This window comes from Macrotis lagotis, chromosome 3 (genome assembly GCF_037893015.1).
Source record: "Macrotis lagotis isolate mMagLag1 chromosome 3, bilby.v1.9.chrom.fasta, whole genome shotgun sequence".
Classification (NCBI taxonomy): Eukaryota; Metazoa; Chordata; class Mammalia; order Peramelemorphia; family Peramelidae; genus Macrotis; species Macrotis lagotis.
In genome coordinates this window covers 237,316,001-237,329,863 of record NC_133660.1, presented here as the reverse complement: position 1 = coordinate 237,329,863, position 13,863 = coordinate 237,316,001, and the positions used below count along the sequence as shown (strand labels likewise).

General features: G+C 34.5%; 1 protein-coding gene across 13 annotated transcripts in view; it reads left to right on the top strand.

Annotated features, from left to right (window-relative positions):
- Positions 1 to 13,863, top strand: part of STK33 (serine/threonine kinase 33) — a 234,528-nt gene that overhangs the window by 160,018 nt on the left and 60,647 nt on the right. For all 13 annotated transcript variants that reach the window (XM_074230242.1, XM_074230240.1, XM_074230244.1 and 10 more), the window contains 2 exons: positions 6,422 to 6,560; positions 8,960 to 9,048. In XM_074230242.1, coding sequence (XP_074086343.1) covers positions 6,422 to 6,560; positions 8,960 to 9,048 — 228 coding nt within the window. The remainder of the gene's footprint in view (positions 1 to 6,421; positions 6,561 to 8,959; positions 9,049 to 13,863) is intronic.

Below are 13,863 nucleotides of genomic sequence, written 5' to 3'. Positions count from 1 at the left end.
AGCAAGATGATTTCAGAGAATCGTGGATGGCATATATGAATTCATGCAAAGTGAAGTAAGTAGGACCAAGAGACCACTGTACACAGTTAACAGCAATATTTTAAGGATAATCAATTGCAAAAGACAGCTACTTAGGTCATAACAATGATCCAAGCCAAATCCAAAAGACCCAAAATGAAAAAATGCTGTCTACCCACAGAAAGAGAACTGATGAACTCTAAATACCAGACTGAAACATACTTTTTCAATTTTTTAAAATTTTTCCTTGTTTTTTTTGGTCTGTTTTATAACTTGACTAAAATTAAATATGTTTTGCCTGACTTCACAGGCATAAAGAATATCAAATTACTTGTCTTTTTAGTGAGGGATGAGGGAAGAAATTCAAATTTTTTTTTTAGGTTTTTTTTTTTTTGTAAGGCAAAAGGGGTTAAGTGGCTTGCCTAAGGCCACACAGCTAGGTAATTATTAAGTGTCTGAGACCGGATTTGAACCTAGGTACTCCTGACTCCAGGGCCAGTACATTATCCACTGTGCCACCTAGACGCCCTTAGAAATTCAAATTTTTAAAAGAGTTAAAATTTTATGTGTAATTTGGAAACAGTTAAGAAAATAAAAACATTTTACAAAGATAATAGAGATATACCTGACCTGATAAACAGCACTCCTTCCTGTATGCTTAGGAAACCATATTATAAATCAGATCATTGTTTACCAAATAAGAGTTAGTTGTTAAGAAATACTAGTTCAACTTATAGATTTATATGAAAAAGTATCAACTGTCTAGAATCAGAGCTCCCTCTCCCATTTTTACTACTGGAAAAATATCCAAGCAACTCCAAGCAGTTATCGGATGATTACTCTATGCAAGGCACAGTGCTATTGGAGATAACAAAGATCACTAGTATATTCAACCTGAGCTAAAAGAGTCTTCAAAGTATCCAGTCTAATCTTTACACAACCAAGAATCATCTCTACATTTTCCCTAGCAAATTGTTATCTACATCCTAAGTAGCACAGTGGATAAGAGCACTGACCTTGTAGTCAGGAGGACAGGAGTTCCTAGCCAAACTCGGACACTTGACACTTACTAGCTGTGTGACCTTGGGCAAGTCATTTAACCCTGATTGCCTAGAATCCAGGACCATCTCCCATCATCCTGATTCATATCGAGCTACTGGACACAGATAGCTACACTCAAATCCACTTCATGTGCTTGTCATGGCATCACCTCCCTGATGTCATGATCTTCTTTGAGGACAAAGGACAAGCATCATCATCACCTCCTACCTGAATACTCCCAGTAAAGGGAAAGCTACTCTCTTCTTTTGGACTCCCACCCATTGCATCTAATTCTACTCTGTGGAGTCAAGTAAAATAAATTCAGTTCCTCTTCCAAAAGTCAGCTTTTCAGATTTTTGAAGACCTAAGTTGTATTCATGCAAGATTTCTCTTTTTCTACAAAAAATACACAGATCTTTCATCCAAGTCAGAATGATGACAGCATCTACTTTAGCCCTCTCATCCCTTTGTTCATTCCGAACATGGTGCCTTTGCGATGCAGCCTTTGGATAACATTTAAGTTTTTGGTTTGCTGTCTGCCACATCACTCTGTCCACTCATATTGAGTCCACTAAAGGTGGAAGTGTTTTCTTTTTACATTATATTAATTCATGAGTATTCCCTTCCCTTTTCTTTACCTCTCATATAGCAAAGAGTTAAAAAGAAAAATAGTCCAGCAAAACCAATCAGCTTATAGATAATATTTAACAACATGTACAATATTGTATATCTGGATTCATTTAACTCTGCAAAGGAAAGAAGGAGGTGAATTTTCTTAACTCCTCTCTTAACTCTTTCTCAACTCCTTTATAATTGCACAATATTTAGATTCATTTTATTGTTCTTTCTGTTTGCATTGTTGTTATCATCTTATCATCATATATTGTTTTTCTGCATCTACTTGCTTTATTGAGTTGAGACTTTTAAGCCTTTTCTTGAGTCTGACTTCTTCATAGTCTTATAGTACTGTAATATTCCATTACATTCATGCACCTTGTTTGACTATTTCCCAGATGACATGTACTTCCTTGTTTCTAGTTCTTTGCTACCACAGAAATGCTACAATGAATATTTTTCTATTTATGGGACCTTTTCCATTCTCCTTGGGGTATGTGCTAGTAATAGAATCTCCAAGGTAAAAGGATATAGACATTTTATTCATTTTTAAAAACATAATTCCAACTTGCCTTCCACAATGATTGGACCAATTCACAGTTCCTCCAAGAGAATATTAGTGTCTCTGTTTTCCCATAAACCCTCTAACATTGAATATTTCCAGTTTTGTAGTTTTTTTCCAATTTTCTGTCATTGTGTTAATTTGTATTTCTAATGTTTGGAGAATACTTTTTCACATGATTCCAAAATAATTTTGAGAACTAAGGACTACTTATTCATTGGAAAACTGCTTTTTATCCTATATATTTCTGTTAATGCCTTATGTACATATTGGATATAAAGACTAGAAAGAAATATTTGGGTGCAGCTAGGTGGTGCAGTGGATAGAACACCAGCCCAGGAGGGCCTGAGTTCAAATGTGACTTCAGACACTTAATGATTACCCAGCTGTGTGATCTCGGGCAAATCACTTAACCCCATTGACTTGCAAAAAAAAAAAAGAAAAAGAAAAAGAAATATTTGATGTTTAACCCCATTGCCATACAAAAACAAAAAAAAGAAATATTTGATGAAAATATTTTTCCAGTTGCCAGTTCTTCTTTACCCCCAGCTTCTTAGCTGCCTTAATTTTATTCATGTAAACCCTTTTCAATCTTTTTCCATCAAAATTATTTTATCTCTTGTTATTTTTTCTCTATTCCTTATTTGGTTAAGAGTTTTCCCCTTGGTCATAGCTGTGATATATATTTCCATCCTTTTTTTTAGTTTTTATAACATGACCTTTTCTATTTGTCAAATATCTATTTGAAACTTGTTTTCCCTAGAGTTTTCCCCCCAAGAACTCACTACTTCATTATCCTGAATTTATGAATCCCCTTTTGAATTTCATCATATTCTATTTGACCTATCATTCTATACTTCTGATTTATTTTTAGAATAAGCCTTCATGACTCATTGTATTAGCTATTAGATCCTACCCCAGTATGGTTGATTAGATATTTATTTAATATAAAATTACTATAAATAAAAATCAAAAGTTCATAGTTCAAGGACTGGAAGGGACCACATAGACCATCTAGTTCAACATTTTCATTTTTACAGATGGGGAGACTATAAAATGACTTGCCCCTGCTTACCCAGAGGAATCATCAGAGGTGGGCCTTGAACTCAGCACCTCAGATGGCAGAGGCAAAGCTTTTTCTATAACATAGTGCTGCTTCCCAAAAATGTGACTCTGATAGGAACATAGGCGTGCAGAAATGCAGGGGTTTAGATGAGGAAGAAACTCATTTATACAAGAAGAACCCCAGAGGTAGTGTTTGATGTGAGCCTTGAAGGATGAGAAGAATACCAGTGGGTGAGGGGATAGGGAATGAGATCAAGGGGATGGACTTCTAGATAAAGGATATCACATAAGCAAAGATATAAAGGTAGGAATAAGCAGACTTACTCTTGTGACTTCTAGATGCCATAGATAGCCTTTTTTGTTGTTGTTCAGTAGCTTCAGTAGTGACCCCATTTGGACTTTTCTCAGCAGGGAATCTACAGTGGTTTGTCATTTCTTTGTCCAGCTCATTTTATTGATAAGGAAACTGAGGCAAACTGGGATAAATGACTTACTCAGGAACACACAACTCACACATTTATGAAGCCAGATTTGAATCTGGACAGATAAATCTTCCTGATTCCAGGCCTGACTACACCACCCAATTGCCCTTTTTTGGCCAGTTTTACAATGTAAATGATGTACACTTTATTTTTATATTACTTTTCACTTAAATTGGTGACTCTTTGTTAAGACATGAGGATCATATGAAAGGTATATTTCTCAGGGGAAATTCCTTTTGGAAGGAGATTACTGTGAGTATCTAGGCCTGGACATTGTATGCTGATACTTTTTAACTTCCATTTAAGAGGACAAGCATCTCCCAATCTGGGCCCTTGATTCAGAGTGTACCTATTTAGAAGTATGTATTTTTATATTAATTATCATCAGATAATTGAGGGTATATCATATCCTAGAGTCTAGTATGGCGATAGAGGGTACCTAATTTTTGTTTAGAGAAGTGGACTGAATTCTATAATGTGAGCTATGAGATCGCCAAAGAAATAATATAGACACATTTAAAAATATTTATTTGGTGAATCTTACATCAGCAGAGAAATGCGGATTAAGATTTTGTTGAAAAAAAAGATTCATTTTCTATTCTAGTTTCTGAAAACAATCTGTATTTCTAAACCTTTAAAGGGATATCTTTAGGAACCAAACTTTTTTTTTTGCACCTCTACTTGTTTCCTGAAATATAAGGTAGAATGAAAGGGTATACTTGTCTTACTATTCAAATATTTTAGATTAAATCTTTTAATTAGGTATGCAAGAAGGAACCAGAACTTCTATAATTGAACATCATTGCAAGGGGGAAGCTAGGGGGTGCAGTGGATAGAGCACTAACCCAGGAGTCAAGAGAACCTGAGTTCAAATGCGACCTCAGACACTTAACAATTACCTCGCTGTGTGACCTTGGGCAAGTCACTTAACCCCACTGCCAAAAAAAAAATCCAGAAAAGCAAAACAAAGAACATTATTCCATGGAAGATAAGACTAGGTAAGAAGTAGTAAAGGAAAAGCAAGTTTGGTTTAGTAGAAGTATAAAATCTGGAAATAATGACCACTCTTATTAATGTCATATGTTCAGCTGTCAAAGGAAATCAATGAGTAAGATCTTACCTATTCTCATACATCAACACAGTTTAGGGATATGGTAAAATAAAAGTTTTCTTTTATCTCCACAATAGGATAAGCTGATATAACTCTTTCTTACCTATAGAAGTATCATAATATAATGAACTAGAATCAAGAAACTCAGCTTTTAGTTCAAATTCTAACACTAAATTATTGTGTGACCTTGGTCAAGTTATAAACTCTGCAGACCTCAGGGTTCGTAATGTGAAACAAAAGAGAGAGAGTTAGACTTAATGAGCTTTAAAATTACTTCTGCTTTGAGATTTTGTGATGGTCTGATTTCTCCAAAATGTTCAAAGACAGAAAGTAGGAACCAGAGTAAAAATGTGAGTTCATGCTCAAGTATCCATAGAATTCAGGGAGCAAGTAAAAAGACATAATTAAGGACCAGAAGTAAAGTGGCAGTCACTGAGAGAATAAAGAAAGCTCTCTCCTAAAAAGAGCATGATACAATTTGCCATATTTTATCCTGCACTCGTATGTACATTTTAGTGCTCAGATATTTGATTTTTACCCTCTATTCTAGATTCCCCCCCAGTTGAGCTTCACCTGAATAACTTCTTAGGTTGCTATCTTTACCCTCCAGTGAAATAGTTGTCTTCAAGTAACAATGAGTATGAATCTATTCAAAATGTCAGGCATAAACTGTGTCCAAATTTGGGAAAAGTATACAAATTTGGATACTGATAACTAATCTAAAGAACACAAATCTCACCAACTGTCCTTAACCTGAGGGTAAGGAAGCCATCCACTTGAGCAGACAGATACACATACATGTGGATTTAAATGATCAGTAGCTCAGATCACTGTATCTATACAGCTGTATCATAAACATGAATCCTACCTGACTTCTTCCCTTACTTTTTTTATTATTTTTTTTTGCAAGGCAAATGGGGTTAAGTGGCTTGCCCAAGGCCATACAGCAGGTAATTATTAAGTGTCTGAGGCTGGATTTGAACTCAGGTACTCCTGACTCCTGGGCTGGTTCTCTATCCACTGCGCCACCTAGCCACCCCCCCTTCTTCCCTCACTTTGTCCTTCACACAGTTCTTTCTGTAATAGCAGCAGTATATTGGCCAGTTAGGATATACCAACCCAACTTCTAGAGCTCCCTTCTCTTAAACACCTTGTGTTTGGCATAGTCCCAATAAGGCCAGAAGCATTAGGATGGTTTCCCATCATAAGGACTTTCACCTCCACAAACCCAATTGCTGTCTTCTGCTCTTTGCTCACAATGGAACTCCAAAGGTTTTTAAAAATCATTTGAACATTACAGTAAAGTAGTAATTTCCCCTTATTAATAATGTGATATACTTTCTCTGGCAAAATATCATTTCAGATGAAATCACTCATCTATTTTTACTATCTATGCATTAAAAACTTGAGTTTATCCAGCAATCCCCCAAATATCTTAATAACCTGTGCTAAAAGCTAAATACCTCTCTCTCTCTCTCTCTCTCTCTCTCTCTCTCTCTCTCTCTCTCTGCTCCTTTTAAATACCAGCGGATGTACCTTGTGATGGAACTCTGTGAGGATGGAGAACTTAAAGAAATACTGTTCAATAAAGGGCACTTCTCTGAGAACGAGACAAGGCAAATCATTGATGACCTAGGGTCAGCTATTGCATATCTTCACAAAAAAGGTGAGAAGGAAACTTGTCAGTCACCTGCATTTAATTAAAATAGCAAACAAGATAATAATAATAAATTATATGCAAATTTATATAAACTAACTCATTTGAATCATTAAAACAACCGCAATTTGTAAATAATAGAAGAATTATTGTTTATGTGTGATAGATGAGGAAATTTAGGGTCAGAACTTTTTTTTTTTAAAGATTTTTGCAAAATGGGATTGAGTGGCTCGCCCAAGGCCACATAGCTAGGTAACTATTAAGTGTCTGAGGTCCTCCTGACTACAGGGCCCATGCTTTAGCCCCTGCACCACCTAATCACCCCTAAAAGAACTTTCTTAAGGTCATATGGCTAGTTAAGGAGGTCATAAGGCAGAAAGAAGCAGAACCATTACTCAAACCCAGGGTTTTTAAATTTTAAATTCAGCACCCTGCATTGATCCCTAAACCAAAGATAAAAAGAGAAAGAAAGCTATAGAATGATAATGTTGGGAAGAATGAAATAAACTATTTGAAAATAGAACATGGAAAATATTTTTAGATCATCTATCACTAAATCCTATTGCTGAGAGTGACTTTTAAGGGTCATCAGGTCAAAACTTATTTTGTAGATGAGGAAACTGAGGCTGAACAAAGGCATTTTTAGTCGCAGATAAAAGACAGGATAAGAACTCAGAGTCAGGGCTACTGGCTTCAGTTCCAGCATGGTTTCCACTACAGCATGCTATGCAAGTTTGGTTAGTTCCAGGAAAATAACAATTATGATAAAATTTATTAATGAAAAAATAAAGACTACATACATGATACTCTCTTGTGTGACAAAGCCTATCTCACAGTATGAAGAAAGCTTTTGATAAAATACAGCCCTTATGTAAGTTAAAATAGTTTAAACTATAGCAATAGAATGACTTTTCCAGAATACAATCAAAAGGATGTAAGTGAAACCACATTTTGTCTATGGTAAAGAAACACTAAAAGCATTTCTTTCAAAAATGGGTGCTAAATAGAGACATTTACTCTCATCACTTCTATTTAACCACTTAAAAATCTTAGAACTAGAAATAATGCCTAAAAATAAATACAAGGGAAAGTATTACTAATGAAAAAGTTGAAGTATCTTTTTTGGTAGATTTTATATCTAGAAACCAAAGGCAGTCAACAGCAACAAAATTAATGGAGCAATAACATATACAAAAGAGTTGGATATGAAGTAAACACACACAAAACATCTGTTTCTAAATTCCACTACTAGAAACCAATGGTAAAAAGATAGCACAAAAATGAAAAATATGTATCAAATAACATTCTTTTATCAAGACATATTAGAATTCTACAAATACAATTATAAAATGACTGGCAGAAATCAAAGAAAAGCTAAAGAAATGGAGGAATTAATTCTAATATAGTAGTGATAGTGAACCTATTTCTCAAATTATAAATTTAAAATAATATCAATCAAAATACCAATTGGTTATTTTATAGCATTAGATAAAGTTGTAAAGAAAATAAATGTGGAAAATCAAATGGGCAAGACTGAGAAAAATTTTGAAAAAGAAAAATGGTGAAATGGAATTGGCATCTCCCAAAATTATAGAACTTTGAAGCCAAGTGCCCTTAAGCAGTATAAAGTTAGCAGACCCCTTTCAGGAATAGTGGGGATAAGAGAGTATAGTATAAGTGGGGATAAGAGAGTCAGGGGAATAGTGAGATTAATAATAGTGATGATCCATATTTTTTCTGTTGGGGCACATCAGCATGCTTAACGTAAAACAATACTAGTTAAATTTACCAATGAAATTATGGGTCCTATCCCTAACTTTATCCGTATTGTATAGTTAAGAATTATGAGCCTTTAGATAATATATTTTTCTTTCTTCCTTGACTCCTAAGAAAGTTTAAAATATATCATTTCAAAACTTTCTGTAGTATGTTTTTTCACAGCAAACAAATGTGTTTTTAGAAGAAAGGTGCAGATAACAATAATGATAGCTCCCTTTACATAGCACCTTATGGTTTACAAAGCATTCTCCTTACTTACCTTCTTATCTTCAATAGCCGCTATCCATTTTACAAAGGAGAATGCAAGACCCTAAGAGTCACAGTGAGTGACTTGACCAATGTCATATAGCTAAGGAGCTAAACAAGTCAAGGATACAGAATTAGTCTTTGGAGTTCAATTATAATGCTATGTACATTATTTCTGCTGGAATGAGAGAACAGGAATGGGGTGAAAATCCTCAATTTCTAGAATCTCCAAATTTCAGTGTTTCACAGCTGTCAGTCCTTGGGGCATTTTTGCAAGGTATCTTTGGCAGATTCTTTTGACAATCATTCAGAGTTTAACCTGGTATCCTTTCCGAATAACTTTAAATAACTGACCCCAAGTTATCTACTTTTTTCCTTGGTAGATATTGTTCATAGAGACCTAAAGCTGGAAAATATTTTGGTTAAAAGCAGCTTTACTAATGAAAAAAATGAAACCAACTTTAACATAAAGGTAAGACTATTAGTACTAGAAAGGATCTTAGAGATTATCAAGTTAAACCTAAGAAACTGTGGGTGTGGAAAGTGATACCCAAGTGTCAAAGTCATTATCTTCCTCTAAATGCATATTTGTATCTTTTTGAACAGGGACTAAATGGTTTTCATTTTTAAAAAGACTTCTCACAGATGAAGATGTAACTGACACGAATAATTTTAGAAGTTATATATTCTTCAGCATAAAAAAGCCTTTCAGCAATACCACTTAACTTCTCCAATTATTCTTGTCAGTTATACATACTCATCTATGAGGCTTTAACATTTTAAAAATAAAAACCATTTACTCTCTGTTCAAAAGTCTACTTTATTAATGTACATACACATTTGGATAACTCTAAATCATTTATTATGCTAAGCAAACAGATGCTCTGAACTATAATTAATTTCCAAATTATTTCTGACATATAATGTAAATGTGTTTGTAATTTAGAGAAAAACACACCTAGATGTTGCTTTGATTCAGCCACTAAATACATTTCAACAAACATTTATGAAGTACCTTACATGTGGCAGAGAGAGCAAAGATATATGCCCCTTAGTTCTATGTGACCTCTTCTGTTTCTTCAACACCACTGGAAAAGTAGTGAAAAAAAGACAAAGGATCCTAAAAATCATACTGTTTTTAGGCTAATAATTTCACTAGTGACTCTAATGTGAAATTTTTGTCCAGTGACAAAATCACTGAATATTTTCGTGGAATGGAACCATATTAATTTTGATATTCTTAGTATAAATGAAACCAGAAAATTTAAGAAAGTTGTAGCAAAATGGAATGATAGCTGCTAGATTCTATTTGTAGAGGCAGCATACGAAATCTGGAATGTTGATTTCATTATGTATACATCTTCAATTCAACAGTATTTACTACTGCTTGAAGGCAATGAGACTATTCAGTCATCTCTTATGGTGTGAGGGAGAAACATTTACAAAAACAAAACAAAACCCATCATGCTCATAATTGAGTTTCATGGACCAATATTTGTCATATGTTGCAGAGGTTTGGAAGGTGAGGAAATTTTAGAAGGAATCCCAAACCATCCAAATTAAATGGATATATATATACTGTAATACTCAGGTACCTTAATAAAAAGGTGGGTAGAGAGGAAGAAAGTGAGAAATGTGTAGAAAAATATGATTCAGGGTTAAGAAATAGAAGATCGTAACTGAGTTTTATGGACCAACATTTGTCACTTGTTGCAGAGGTTTAGAAGGTGAGGAAATTTTAAAAGGAACCCAAAACCATCCAAATTAAATGGCTCCAGGTCTTTACACCTCTATATTGTGATTATTTTCTCCAAGAAGACATCCTGAAACCTCTGGAAATAGAGACTAAAACCGAAATCTCTCTCTCACACACAGAAATTGGCAATGCTTTAATAGTCGGGAACTGACTGACCAATGATGCTGAATTTGCTCTTTGTTCAGATTATTGACTGGTTAAAGGGGAAAATCAGCATTAGTTTAGAAAAAAGGGAACAAAACAAAGTGAATAAACAGTATGCAATTAAAATAACTCCAATCTGACTTATTCAAATGAGCTAGTTGCAGTCCAGAATGGGAAATGGATAAAGGAACAGGCATAAATAAGAATTCTTGGCTTTTGCTATGTACCTCAAATTGATTTCCATAAGTCAAAAGAACATTGGAACCATTTCAATCCTAAAATACAAGATCTGCTTGCCAAATTGAGGGGGGTGGGTTGAAGAGGCTGAAAAGGAAATACTAGTTTAGAATACAAGCTCATTTTCAAAACCTTGTGGAGAAGAATGATAGAAGATTTTGAGTACTATGGCCTTGAGTAAAACATCAATAACAGATGGAGAGGAAAAAAAAAACAGGTTTGGAAAAAACTTGTGGAAGAATCATTAAACTAGATCATTCATTTTAAGAACCTTTAAGGGTGAAATAGAAAGAAAGATTTAAAAAGAATCTATTTTCTCTTTAACAATATCAAGTGAAGCCAAAATTCCTGGATTTTTACCATTTTGGTTACTAATGTGTTGCTTGATGAAATGGATATAACACTAAGGAAACAAAGATAAATATACTCCAAGGAGGTTCTTGCAGAAGATAACAAACTTTCAAGTGTTGAAGGGTGCTTTCTGAGTTATCAAGAAGAAGAAAAATAATAATTAGAAAAAAGTTACAGATGAGGATTAATGCCCCACCCCCAGTGGACTCAAAAGACAATTCTAAATGAATATTGGTTTATATGCCAAACATCTTCTACAAAATCTTTATGAGAATCATCTAAACATAAAAAGATGGTATTCCTTCCTTTCTCCTTCCTTTCCTTCCTTCATCCCTCACATTCTCTCTCTCTCTTTCTCTTTCTTTCCTCTCTCCCTCCTTTCTTTCTTTCTTTCTTTCTTTCTTTCTTTCTTTCTTTCTTTCTTTCTTTCTTTCTTTCTCTTTCTTTCTTTCTTTCTTTCTTTCTTTCTTTCTTTTTTCCTCTTTCTTTTCCCTTGTTTCCTTCCTTCCTTCTTTCTTTAATCCTGTTTTCTTCCTTCTTTCTTTTTTCCTCCCTCCCTCCCTTCCTCCCTCCCTCCTTCCCTCCTTCCTTCCATACTTCTTGTCTTTCTTTCCATCTGTCTTTCCCTTGTTTCCTTCCTTCCCTTTCTCTCTCTCCCTCCCTCCCTCCCTCCTCCCTCCCTTTCTTTTTCTTTCTTTCTTTCTTTCTTTCTTTCTTTCTTTCTTTCTTTCTTTCTTTCCTTCCTTCCTTCCTTCCTTCCTTCCTTCCTTCCTTCCTTCCTTCCTTCCTTCCTTCCTTCCTTCTTCCTTCATTTTCTCCCTGGACTAGAAATGCAGTTACTACATATAGTTCTGATTCCAATGATGATTGATATGGAAACTTCACTCTTTGTATTTGTATTCCCAGTGTCTGGAACATAGACACTTAATAAATATTGATTGATTGTTAAACCAAAAGCCTGCCTAAGAGGGTCTTCTCTAGCAACAAACTATCCCCCATCCATATATTTAGATCATACAAGATTCCTTGATATATGTAGCAGCAGAGATAACGATTCTCCAATGTGAAGCAGAACAAAAACAGGTACTTAGATATTTACTAAGTGTGTTCACCACTGTCATAGAAAATATCAGCATGAATTCAAATGGAAGACAGATTACCAGTAAATAATCATTTTTAATCACTTGAAATTTCATTCTAACAATCTACACAGGAAAAGGGAAGTAGAAGAATGTTTATTGTTGTGATTATAATGTGTGGTTGGATGGACAGATAACTGACCTTATCTATCAGTACTGATCTATTCAACAGTCACTAGAAATGAAGAATGAGCTGTTTTCAGAATGGAATAGGAGAAAGAGAGTGGAGGCTGGAAAATTATACCATGTTTTCAATGACCCCCAAAGTGAAGCAAAAATGTTATCGTTTTTTAGCACAAATATTCTTCTGTGAACCTCTTTGGTTACAAATGTAACAATCTCTGAATGAACTAAATTGTAGATCACACCAAGAGCAGTAATGAGATGTGGGCATAAATGGGTCTTTACATATTGCCAGTGATGAACTGCACACGCGAAAATATTTGAGTACCAAAGAGAGATGCACAATTGGGAAAAGACACAGGATGACTATGTAACAAAAGGAAAAAATAACTGATGGGCTGGTACCTACATAATGCTAAGAGAGTTAAAAGAAGTCTCCCAGTATGTTGGGTTGGCCAGCTATGGAGATTTATAGGAAGTGACAAACAAAAGTCACATAGGATAACAATGCATGAATGAGTTATGACCTACAACACTGGGGGAAGAATCTACATGGGTGATATTAGATGCAAAGAAATTGTTCAAATCTATATCATGTGATAGAAACTACCCTTGTCATCCTAAACCATGAGGATCCAGCTATAAGCTAAAGTTAACATATGAAATGAATTATCTTATTGATTCTACCTTTACAATATTCTTTCATCCCCTTGTTTTCCCTTGCAAGACCACCAGACTAGTTCAGACCCTTATCGGAATATTTCAATGGTCTTACTTTTTCAAGCTTCTCCTTTCTCTAACTCATCCTTCCCAAGACTGACTCTGTTATTTTCTTATTCAGAAACTCCAGTGGTTCTCTGTTCTCTAGCATAAAATACAAATTCCTTAGTTAGGCATTTTAAACCCTTCATAATCTAACTTCAGTGTAATTTTCTAAACTTATTGTATTGCACTCCATTTTTGTATAATTCATTCAACACAGTCTATTTGCTCCTCTTTACACATTCTGTTTCATCACCTTACCTTTGCACAGATTATTGTTCATATTTAAAATGCACTCCCTCTTTACTACAACCTCTTAGGATTCCTAGTCTTACAAAGCTTGACTTGAGCACCCCTCCTACATGAGGTATTTCCTGAGTTGCCCAGCTGTTACTACCTCCTCACCAAATTAGTATTTATTATTATTATATTTATTAAATCTTGTACTTACTAAATTTACTCATATGTCTAAATGTTTCACAAAATGAGCTCCTGAAGAGCAGACTATTTTAAATCTTATCTTTTTATCCACATTGTCTAATAAATAGTACGCTTTGTTATTAATGAATACTTGTTGATTGTATGATTAATCAAGGACTTTTGTCAAATTAATTATTTAATAATTCAATTCCATTTAATAATTCAATTCCATTAATAAATAAACATTTATTAAGCACCTATTCTGAACAAAGCAGCATACTAGGCCCTGGGTAGAGGTGTCAAACACATGACCTTTGCTTGTAGATGGTCCACTACACTTCTGAATATGATCTAA